Source organism: Eriocheir sinensis, chromosome 3 (genome assembly GCF_024679095.1).
Source record: "Eriocheir sinensis breed Jianghai 21 chromosome 3, ASM2467909v1, whole genome shotgun sequence".
Taxonomy (NCBI): Eukaryota; Metazoa; Arthropoda; class Malacostraca; order Decapoda; family Varunidae; genus Eriocheir; species Eriocheir sinensis.
In genome coordinates, this window is record NC_066511.1 from 24,204,422 (window position 1) to 24,216,921 (window position 12,500).

Sequence of the window (12,500 nt, forward strand, 5' to 3'; positions counted from 1 at the left end):
AGAGAGAGAGAGAGAGAGAGAGAGAGAGAGAGAGAGAGAGAGAGAGAGAGAGAGAGAGAGAGAGAGAGAGAGAGAGAGAGAGAGAGAGAGAGAGAGAGAGAGAGAGAGAGCAACACTATTTCCCTATGCGTCAGACATCCCCTGGACACACCTATGTTTCCCGTGAGTGTGAAGGTGACGGTGCGTGAGTCACCTGTGATAATAATGAGTACAGGTGGCGCCGCTCACGACCTGCTGATTCATAGAGCAAAACTGTGACTCACCTGCTGTAGACGGGTAGCGTAGACGTACTACCTCGGGACAAGTGAAATAATTGGACAACTTCATCTTGACACTAACCTGAAAAAAAGAAGGTTGGTAAACTTTAGTTGTATGTACTTTTTATCATCATGTGTGTCACGATGATCCTATATGCTAACTTCAATAGTAGATATATCAGGTTTCGTCTTAATATGAACACTTGAAAAATGATGTTTACAATTATTTTTCAGCCGCAGCAGTCTCAAATTATATCTGGAAGTAGACATATATGAGTATGATATATGAAACACTTATATACTTATTTACTATCTAAACACACACACACACACACACACACACACACACACACACACACGCGCGGTTTTCTGGACACCCGTGTTGAGGTTCCGCTCGCCCCTACAGGTTGATATTTTTAGTCATCTCCGCCCTTCCGAATAAAAACTCACAGGGTGTTCTGATGACCACCCATGAACTCCGACTCTACCGAAAATTTCTTAAGAGGATGAAGAAAAGCTCCAGTAAGGGCAGCGTGAGGCAAGGGAGAATGGCGCCATTTAAAAATACTTCCTCGTGCCTCTAAAGGGCTGGAGACCGAGCAACAGGCCCCTTCTAAAAACCTGCCGGTGACAATTACCAAAAGGTTGAAAATAAGTCTTATGGTGGTGCAAAGTTCCTCTTGCTAACCTACACAACCTTAACCTATTTCAATATCCCATTTATTTCCAGGTTAACGCTAGGTCTAGGCAGCCCACCCATCTTTGTCCAACCATATATCTCAACTTCAACATAGGATGGAGAGCTAAGGGTGTGTGTGTGTAAGTAGTTTGGTTCTAGAGCGAGGTAAGTTACTGATTCAACTAACAACAACAATGGCACGAATCAGGTACAGAGTCTGCTGGTGGCAAGACCCTAGATAAAGCAGCCACGAAACAAGTATGTGATGCACGGAGAGGCTGGCAGCTCGAACCACCAACCAACAGAAGTCTGCCCTCAACGACGCCAAGATCATGTCCACCACCCCCGCAGACATACTGGACACTCACTACTGCAGCAAGACGCAGCACTCAACATTTGGCACTCTTGCAATTGGTGCTGTTCCGTGTGTGTGTGTGTGTGTGTGTGAGAGAGAGAGAGAGAGAGAGAGAGAGAGAGAGAGAGAGAGAGAGAGAGAGAGAGAGAGAGAGAGAGAGAGAGAGAGAGAGAGAGAGAGAGAGAGAGAGAGAGAGAGAGAGAGAGAGAGAGAGAGAGAGAGAGAGAGAGAGAGAGAGAGAGAGAGAGAGAGAGAGAGAGAGAGAGAGGGGGGGGGGGGAGGATGAGGAGGAGGAAGGGAAATGAGGGTGCAGTGACCTCAGATTCCGATGATTATTTGCTTCACGGATCATTAAATACAATAGGTAAAAAATGTATTTGTCAGATTATGAAGAACGGAACGCCTAAGATCTAGTGACTCTGCGACTGCACAGCTTACCTACGAAACCACCCAGTGCCCTCGGTGACATATGCACTTCAGTAACGGAGTAAAATTAGAGTTCTTGAGTAGGAAAGTAGTTAATTAGTCTGTCAACGGAGCAGATGTATGTGTTAAGAGTAAAACGGAAAGGTATACACATCCTTTTCTCCATGCAAAACTACCTCAGACAATCAAAACGAGGTGAGGTGTGAGGTGCAAGAAAATAGAAGAAACAAAAAATGAAGGCATGTATGGACAAGTTAACGATTTTGAACAACATTCCAAGGTTGCTTCCAGTATATTATCCTACTTAAGCTATCCCTCTTTTCCTTCCTCCCCCCTCCCTCCATCTCGCTTTACCGTTAGAGGTCAGGGTGATGGAGAGCATGGGACGCGGTGAGCGGCACGGAAAGGTCCTCTCCGCGTAATGAATGAGAGAAAACTGGCGGCCAAGGACAAACCCACGCTGAGGGATGGGCGACCTTCTCCTGCTTCTGCTGATTCTCATGCCTCTATTTCTCGTCCGGTTACAGCAAGTTAGTGCTAAACACACACACACACACACACACACACACACACACACACACACACACACACACACACACACACACACACACACACACACACGCGCGCAGTGACACTGACCACTAGTCCTTACATTTTACAGGCCAGTCAGGTTCATTCCGTTTGGTCGTCTCCATGAGGAGTGGAGGAGAAAATCTCTCTCTCTCTCTCTCTCTCATTTTCCCACCGATCATATCTTTTTATCGTTTTCTTTAACACGAACAATAGTTTCCAATATTTCATGCACAAAAGTTCATTGTGGGTCTCGCATCTACCAGTTCGTCCCCCATCATGAAGCATCAACTTCTTAATTTATTTTACTAATGAATGAATGTTTATTAATAATGTAGCCTTTTATGACTACAGCCCCTGCTGTGGTGTGAGTTATTTTCTTAATCGCTTTCTGGACACGAATCCAGAACGTCAATTACGGCTATGGAACGTAGCCTTTCTGAAATAAATTTCATAACGAGGCAGCGGTATATAAATTTTCACTATTATTTACGTAAGTAAACTGTCCTCATGTAAAGCCGATTTACACAAACACACACACACACACACACACACACACACACACGCGCGCGCACACACACACACACACACACACACACACACACACACACGAAGGACGGGTGTGGCTGCAGGAGCCTCTTCCTCCTACATATAGCCACTACAGGTGACCTACTTCTCGATGCCTTATAATCCCGGGCGAGGATCGTCTCGGGCTCATACGCGCGTCGCTTGTTCCTTTGACCGCCAGCGGGCGCTCCTTGAGAAAAAACCCTCGACCACTGGGCAGTGCTATACAAGCTGCCACCATGCAAGTCGTGGCTTTGATGATAAAGAAAGCGCGATGATACGTGAAAAAAACGCTACGGTGTTAAGCCATTTCAGTTTAAGATATTTAGTGATTCTGCACAGATGAACTTTTATTATTTATGAAAGCTTTCCTCTGTGCTGTAGTGTCGGCTGAGACAGCAAAATGCAGTTAAAAGTGTACAAAGTGCTCGTCGTTCTTCATTTGGCGGCGACTCTCGTTCAAGGCCAAGGTAAGTTGCCTAAGCGGGCGGCGGAGCAAAGTCAAGGCCAAGGGAAGTTGTACAGTGGGGGAGGAAGCCCCAACAATGGTGCAAGCGTTTATTGAATGTTTCAATCTTGTGACGGTGAAGTTTTGCATACAGGAAGAATTAGATATTTTTCTTCTCGTGGAACTTGATCAGTGAAGGATTCCAGAGTGCAGGGGAGTGCGTGAGTGGGTCAGGAGGGGCGGGTGTGGGCCTGCTCCTCCTCTTCCTTTTCTTCTTCTTTTCTTTTACTTCTTCTTTTACTTGTTTTTGTTCTTCTTTTCTTCTTCTTCTTAATCTTTTTCTTCTTCCTTTTCCTCTTGTTATTCTTGTTCTTCGTCTTGTTCTTGCTTTCTTTTTCTTCTTACTGCTACTTCTTTTCCTCTTTTTTTTTCAAAACTATCACGGGCAGAGGCCAATGAGGCGTACCAAGAAGCAATACGAACGAACTTACACACTTAGATCATATGAACGAATTCCTAAGTTAACTTATATTCTTTTGGCAGCAGAGAAAGTAAATCCCGATGCCTACTGAACACAAATGCTTTTCATAGCACACGTAATGCCGTGAGGGAATATCACTACACAACAACCAATGGAATGAATACATAACGGGACTGTGTGTCTCTTTTATGGTATCTGCATTTTGTCACTTCCATAGACTAGGATGACGGGAGTGGACCCGATACTCAGCCGTGTTTCACGATTCTTTCAGCTTACTTTTGTTCCCCGCGTTGAAATCTCTGTCTAAACGTTTGTCCCTTGCACCTAATGCATTCCTCCGCCCTGCCAGCTGCTTCCCTCGGAGCCGAGAGGCAGCTGTGTAGACTGCAGATAACTTGTTGGCGTGAGTCCCTCGGACATGTCACCATAAACCTAAAACCAATAGCCCCGGCAGGACTGACCCTCGTAACTCCCTCTTCTCGCTGTTCATTCCTTTTTTTTTTTTTTTTTTGTAGATGTAGGTGCTATTTCCATACTTTCATACCTTGTCACTACGTCGACCTTCTGTTTTATTTTACACAGTATGACTTGTCAGAGCGACACGTAGAGACAGGGACACAATGCCGCAAGTGGCTGGCCATCGAGTGTGTAGCGTCGGACAGGTGGCTGCTGAACGGCTTCCTGCGTAGCCGTCGTCAAATTCTGCCCCTTTACTGGAGGTTATTGATTTGCCCTGTAATCCTCGTCCCTTTGGGGGAAATATAGAATGGATAGGTTGCACATATTTATCAGTTAAATTGCGGGAGCAACTGATGATATTTATTAGCCTTTCATCCTGTGACTGAGCCTAAACACCGTATGCAGCCTCATGGCTCTGTTTTTGGTCCTTTGATATATTAAGATGATCGTTAATATGCTAAGGAATAATCAACCTTTTATCTAGTAATCAATCTACTCTTCAGGCTGTCTGTTCGACTATTTATTGCTTTTTACACCGCCAACCTTTCCATGGATCAGCCTGTCTGTATCTACTTAGAGGTTGGGGATTCAGTAAAGAGAAAAACACTCTGTATATATAAAAGTTACGATCGCAATTAACATACCGTGCCATATCTTGTGGACCCATAATTATTGGGATACTAACGCACTGTCAAACCGACGTATCCATACGTCTTATAACGTCACGTTTCCTTTAATTTTGGCCGACGTAGTTACGAACAAATCAAGTTTGACAGCTGCAGCATGAGCATAACAGCCGAATATTTCCTTGCTGAGCTCATTTCAACACTATTCCCACAGGCAAAACATTCAAAGATTTTTAAAAAATATTTTATCATGACGGTAATCAAGTTCATCATATAGGAATAGCAACAAAGCACTTAATCCTTGACACTATCGATTTCTGAGCAGCTAACGCCCCTTCTCTTTTGCCAGCCAGCACGAGCAGCGAATACCGTTTGGTTTTGGCTGGCGGTGGTGGACAGACGCGGGCCAACAATGTGGACAACGGACTGCCGACAGCAAGGGCTGACGGTGGTGGACAGACGCAGGCCAACAATGTGGACAACGGACTGCCGACAGCAAGGGCTGACGGTGGTGGACAAACGCAGGCCAACAATGTGGACAACGGACTGCCGACAGCAAGCGTTGACGGTGGTGGACAGACGCAGGCCATCAATGTGGACAACGGATTGCCGACAACGAGGGCTGGCGGTGGAGGGTCGGGGTGTGAAGACCTAAGCCCTTCTTGCAGCGGTTGGGGAGCGAGAGGGGAGTGTGAAACCAACCCCGCCTACATGTTGGTCAACTGCCCTGTCACCTGCAACTCCTGCCTGCCCCAGAGTGAGTGAGAGAGAAACAGCCGTGAGAGAAAGTCAGTATTAAAAAATGCAATGCAGTCAGGTAGGCAGTATGGATGAAAGTTGTAGAATGATGCCACACCTAAATTCCTCACTGACACAAAACAAACTACATAATGGTAGACGTTGTGGCAGAATGATAGGTAGAGGTAATGGCCGGTTGATATTAAAGGATCTTCACCATAGTTCATACTGAGGACTAGACGCACTTCTCAGGTGACGAAGAGTGCACGGACCGCGGCGACCCAGAAGGCTGCGAACTCGCCGCTGCGCTCGGCCTCTGTGAAATCAACTTTTCCTACAATCTACGCTACTGCGCAGGATCCTGCAGCAGCTTCATCGAGCGATGCAAGGACGTGGGTACCGGAAGTAAGCAGTCCAACCCCTTTCTGTTTTCAAAATGTTTGTGAAGCTCATAATGAACTACTATTCTTTAAAATTTGAATGGAAAGTAAAATGTACACACCATATTATTTTTCTCAGAAGCGAGGTATCACACTCGCTTTAATAAGAACACAATAGCATCGCCCCTGAATAAACAAACTTTCAAAACTTTCATCAAATATAGCAGTTTCAACAATTTAAAACAGGTGAAAGAGGTTTTGATCTGATGTCATGTGAGTTTTCCAACCTTTACCTTGTTGGCTGAAGAAATGTTTTTCCTACTTCCGATAAAGGGATGTAAGAAAGTGAGATGAAAACCTAAGTGAAACAGAGCATCAAGAGCATAATTTAATTTTACAGATGTGTCAACCTGCGACGGCCCGCGCACCATCACCTCCCCTAACTTTGGTGAGCATCATGCGCGCACACACACACACACACACACACACACACACACACATACACACACACAAACAGAAACACACACACACAAACAAAAACACACACACACACACACACACACACACACACACACACACACACACACACACACACACACACACACACACACACACACACACACACACACACACACACACACACAAAACACACACACACACACACACACACACACACACACACACACACACACACACACACACACACACACACACACACACACACAAAAACACACACACACAAACAAAAACACACACACACACACACACACACACACACACACACACACACACACACACACACACACACACATTGGCCTGTGCCTCAGTCCAGGAAGATACAAGTAGACGAGTAACACACACATACTATGTCACAGCAACTTTATCTGATTCATTTTACGTAACTCTACACACGTATACTTTATTCAGTATTCATTAGTCATTCATTAATCAATTTTAGACATTCATTGGTCATGTTTTTATATTATAGTAGACACTAATGACGCTGGTCTAATTCATCTCATGCTGGTATCTAAGTTATAATAATATAAAAAAAAACAGGTATATTTCATAGTTCATCAACTTTCTTTCTGTGTGTTGTAGACTGCGGAGAAGTGCCGGATCTGGATAACAGACTAAACAAAATCGCCAGTATAAGCAGTGCCAAGAGCAACAACCTACCCCAACCTCGCACCCCATCACAGCGGCGGCGGAGGTTTGGAAGGTCCCCGCGGAGACTCAACATTCAACTCCCGCAGAGCAGACAGCGTCGACGAATACCTGAAGAGAAGGAGCCACAGGACGGAGAGAACAAAAATAAAAGAAGAAATAAAGATAAAAAGGAAAAAGGAATTACAGATGATAATGAGGAGGAGGAGGAGTCTGAGGTGAAGGGGGAGGAGGAGCATACTGATAAAGATGATCATGATGACGAAGAGGAAGAAGGAAGCTGTAACTGTGACGACCGTTGTGATTGTAATTTTTATTGTTATGATTGTTTCTGCAAACCGAAAACAACAACGACAACAACGGAAAAGCCTCATTACCAGCATCATCCCGAGAGTCGCCAGGAGCCGTCACTCCCGACGGCGCAAAAGACTTTCCGTACTTTTCCATTTAGGAGAGGGGTAGGATTACGGAGGCAAGGCAGGCGAATCTACAAACACATTACCACATGCAAGTGCGGTCATGAGTGTCGGTGTGCTGACAAATGCTCCTGTGATTGTCATCAGAAACCCCCTGATCATACAAAACCACCTCCTACTAAGCCTACACCTTCCACGTTAGCTCCGACTCCATGCCCTCCCTCCTTCCCCGAAATCAAGCCCAATGTCACGGAGCTTAATATCATACACGGTCTCATTGGCTTCGGTCTCTTCTCATTGGCTGCCGTGGCGATAGGAACCGGAGTGGGGGTCGGTGTAGGTGCCGGTGTTGGTGTCCCTGCCCTTTTCTATGACGAAGAAGAACCAGAGCCACAAATACCACTCCCACCCGTAGTACTACCACCACCACCACCACCACCACTCCCTCCTCCTCCTCCACCTCCTCCTCCCCCCCCTCCTCCTCCTCCTCCTCCTCCTCCTCCTCCTCCTCCTCCTCCTCCTCCTCCTCCTCCTCCTCCCCCTCCTCCTCCTCCTCCTCCTCCTTCTCCTATTCCTCCTGAAGTGGTCGCCAGAGCCCTCATACCGAACTGTGCCTCTATGGGATACTTGTACCTGGTAAAGCATCTGGAGAGGATCACGCAGCAGAACACCGGTCGTCCGCTGGACTCCGAGGTGTTCGACTTGGTGGATGCGATCCTATTCTGTCAGGTGGGTGCTCGGGGGGTGTTGTGTTGATGGAGTTATGGGTGTGTAGCTAGGGTCCTTTATGCCTTTCGGACGGTTGGGGAGGTTGTAGTGTCCGTGGGTAAGTGTGTCAGTAGGTATTACTTCACGTGGCCAGAAGGATGTTGCTGGCCAAAACCTTATATTGCCATTGGTGAGTCTATATTATGTTCTAGTTTTTTTGTGCATCCATCTTCTGGCCAGTCTCCCTACTCTCAGGCATCTAGTATAGCGTGGTGATCCTGTGCGGTGTGTTGGGGTTCATGAGCAAGATATTACAGGTGAACGTTTATTCAAATGTCCAGATGTTTTGCTATTTGTTTATTTTCATTCTTCATCCCATCCCTTTCAGCACGGCACGAGCGAGCCCCCTCCACGGCTGGCGCAGCCCATCTACGAGCCCGGTGGACCCGCCGACCTACCCATACCCCCGGGCTGGCCCGGCGTGGTGAGTCTGTCTTTCTATATACTCGTACACATCCATGCTCACACATACACTTTGTGCATTCATGCATACTTGGATACATATATACATACATACGTACACTAATACATACATTACGCATACCCTTGAGTATCCGCGTGCACGTGTTTCATGATGCTAAAAAATCAAAAGAAAATGTTTATGGTAACTAAGAGTTATGATATGGATCAAAAGTCTAATAGCTGAAAGCATTGAGTCATATACATTTTTATTCATTCTCACCTCACATCATTATCCCTTCCTCCTCAGACTCACCCCGCGCTGTACATCCATTCCAAAGAAATCCAAGACAAGACCTCGTCCGAGGAACTCACGGAGGAGACGTTTTCCCCGTTAAATCCTCTTCGTCCTTCTCAAAGGGGCCTCTACCCCACAACCCCTTCAAGCCTGCCTTACCCTTACGTCGCCCAAGGAGTGGTACCCCCTGGAGCTGGTGACGGGCCGGTCCCAGTGGTGGGTGGTAATTTCTTAATTATTTTCATCACAGAATCTCGCGAACGGGCTCACCATGGGTCTTTTTGTGGGTCACTTCTCAGTCGGTCCCTCATTTTGTCCATCTATTGTCCTATCTCACCTCACCTTCTCTTCCTAACCGAAGCCTAGGTCTCGGAGGCTACTGATAGCAATCTCTTCTCTGTCCCCTCTTACGATCTCTATCCTAAATTTCAGTCCAAAGCTGCATGTTGCGTCAGTTTACGCAACGATGTCACTTGCTCTCGTGCCCACGACATTTACTTTTCTAAGTTTTCCACCATCTGGCTGAGATTTCATTGCCATTCTATTACAAAGTATATCTTTGCTGTGCTTTTGACAGTCTGGCACAAATCTTTGCTTCATAAACTACCATTCTTGGGATAGAATCCGTAGGAGGGTAGTTTATGAAGCAAAGATTTGTGCTAGACTCTGTCAAACGCTTTCGCGACGTCTAAGGCTTAGATATCTATCAAGCTTTTGACAGAGTCTGGCACAAATCTTTGCTTCATAAACTACCCTCCTACGGATTATATCCCTCTCTCTGTACATTTATCTCCAGTTTCCTTTCTAGCCGTTCTATCTCTGCTGTGGTAGACGGTCACTGTTCTTCCCTTATACCTATTAATAGTGGCGTGCCATACGAAGAAAGACTTAAACAGTTAAACTTGCATTCTCTAGAAAGGTGAAGGGTGCGTGGAGACATGATCGAGGTTTAACATGGATGAAGGGCTTTAATAAGGGGGATATTCATAAGGTTCTGTTGGTAAGAGAACCGGATAGGACACGTAGTAATGGCTTTGAACTGGATAAATTCAGATTCAACAGGGACATAGGCAAAAATGAGTTTACTAACAGAGTAGTAGATGAGTGGAACAGGCTGAGCAGTCATGTGGTGAGTGCCAATACAATTGTCACATTCAAAAATAGATTAGATAAATTCATGGACAGTGATATTAAGTGGGGTTAGATTCACGAGAGCTTAGGTTCAAAGGAGCTGCCTCGTACAGGCCTACCGGCCTCTTGCAGACTCCTAAGTTCTTATGTTCTTATGTTCATTCCTATTCTGTTTAAATCCCTCATGCAAGTGTTAACTAACATCTTCATTCTTTTATTCCTTCTGCTGCCAAACTCTGCAACAGCCTTCCTTCGTCTCTATTTCCTTCTGCCTTCGACTTGAACTCTTTCAGGAAGAATGTGTATATATATATATATATATATATATATATATATATATATATATATATATATATATATATATATATATATATATATATATATATATATATATATATGCTTTGTTGAAGACTACAGTAATTGTAGCATTGTTCTCTTTGTATGCTTTTCGTTCGATTTCGCGTACTACTGCTTCAATTGTTATGGAATTCAACAACGCTTGTATCATAAACGGCCCACTTCCACGCACACACAGACACACACACACACACACACACATATATATATATATATATATATATATATATATATATATATATATATATATATATTATATATATAAATATATATATATATATATATATATATAATATATATATATATATATATATATATATATATATATATATATATATATATATCCCAAGCGTCGTCTGAACATTCTCATTCACCATCTCGCCTCACTACTTTGTTATTCCTCCTCAGGCTCAGCAGACGCTGTTTATCCGCAACGACACGCAAAATCAGACACCGTCACCTCCGCCTCCTCAAGAGGGCCGCGCAGTGGATACCAACCTGAACCCTGGCATCCTACGAGGTGTGGTAGCCATTGGAAGTGGCGTGGGCAAAGGTGACGGGCCGATCCCAGTGACGGATGGTAATGATCGCAACAAGTTTTTTTGTGGTGGAGCATTGATCACGCCGCGGCACATCTTGACTGCTGCTCACTGCGTCATAACCAAAAGGTGGGTGCTGGTGGGTAGGTGAAGGTACGAACCGCAGTGTTGGATGATTTTTTTCTAAGTCTAGTGCATTGTTATATGTATGTAGGCTGCTTTATAAAATATAGATCACGTGCCTTGGTATTGGGTCCAAACGCATTTTCCTTTTGACAAGGAAAGGGTTCTTTCTAATCCTATCCTACTGGATGATTGTTGGGAGTGTTGATTTAATAGCGATTTCGACCAATGGATGTCTTGAATTAGATAGGGGTTTATAAGTTAGTCATACTAAGGTCATCCCAGGCTGAGATTAAAAGAGGAGTTTATAAGTCAGTTATCTAAAGGTTATCGAAGGCTGGAAGCAGACTTTGCAGTTTTGCCATATTAGTAACAAGTGAGGTGCTCAGAACATTCTAGATTATCCTTTGTGTTTTTCCCCATCTTTCCGCCTCTTTATCTTTGTGATGGGGACGTGAGAAAATGACCGTTTCTTGAGTGAATAATGAGATCACAAAGATATCATACAGTCCCCAGAGAAAAAATCTTCATAGAGCGTCGGGCGGCCTTCAGCAGGTAATTGGTAGATGATCGAAAATCGATTAGAGTTTCCTTAGAAGACTGGTCAGGCCACATCAACATTGCACTAAGGCAGCAAAGTGTCAGGCGATGGTTTGAAGGATGTCACTGCGTGAAATTGAAAACTAGGGGTGTGAACGCACACGTATTCAGCCGCTGGAAACTGCACTCATAAAACGAAGTTAAAGAAAACATTGAAAATAGTGAGGAATGTAAGAGGAGACGATGTTGTAACTGGAGATAGTCAAAGATGAAGGCAATATCACACTTGTAAGTCAGGTCAAATATATGTAAAATACTTTGAGTAAGAGTTCTTAGAGAAGGAAAAAAATGCCACATCACATTGATCATTAAACGGACAAAAAAATACTGACCACACATTGAATAAATGCAACACCAGACTCTGATCAGTCATGAGAACAAGCAGTATATTCAACAGGTGACCACATCCACGTCATCAATTATGCTGTAAAAAATAAGCAGAAGACAATATAGAATTAAACAGGCATTTCACAGATTTAAAAAAAAAAAAAAAACACATTTAATCCCGTTCAAACTTCAGTAGTCATGCAGGCACTCAGGAGGCAGGGCGTAGATGAAACCTACATATGGGGAACGGAACATATGTATAGAGGCAGCACAGTAATCACCAATGTCCACAAGACATGCAACAAAAATGAAGAGCAAAGTGCAATATGAAGGCTCCCTAAGCAACGTTTCAGACGTTAGAATTTGGATAAACAGTGGAATTAGATTAA

At 44.4% G+C, this 12,500-nt stretch overlaps 1 protein-coding gene across 1 annotated transcript in view; it reads left to right on the forward strand.

The window, feature by feature from the left end:
- Positions 1 to 3,018: 3,018 nt before the first annotated feature.
- LOC127007034 (uncharacterized) overlaps positions 3,019 to 12,500 on the forward strand; it is a 16,251-nt gene continuing 6,769 nt past the window's right edge. Inside the window, exons 1-8 of the mRNA XM_050877530.1 lie at positions 3,019 to 3,324; positions 5,218 to 5,625; positions 5,859 to 6,011; positions 6,387 to 6,434; positions 7,088 to 8,298; positions 8,666 to 8,761; positions 9,047 to 9,250; positions 10,931 to 11,190. Coding sequence (XP_050733487.1) covers positions 3,258 to 3,324; positions 5,218 to 5,625; positions 5,859 to 6,011; positions 6,387 to 6,434; positions 7,088 to 8,298; positions 8,666 to 8,761; positions 9,047 to 9,250; positions 10,931 to 11,190 — 2,447 coding nt within the window. The 5' untranslated portion in view covers positions 3,019 to 3,257. The remainder of the gene's footprint in view (positions 3,325 to 5,217; positions 5,626 to 5,858; positions 6,012 to 6,386; positions 6,435 to 7,087; positions 8,299 to 8,665; positions 8,762 to 9,046; positions 9,251 to 10,930; positions 11,191 to 12,500) is intronic.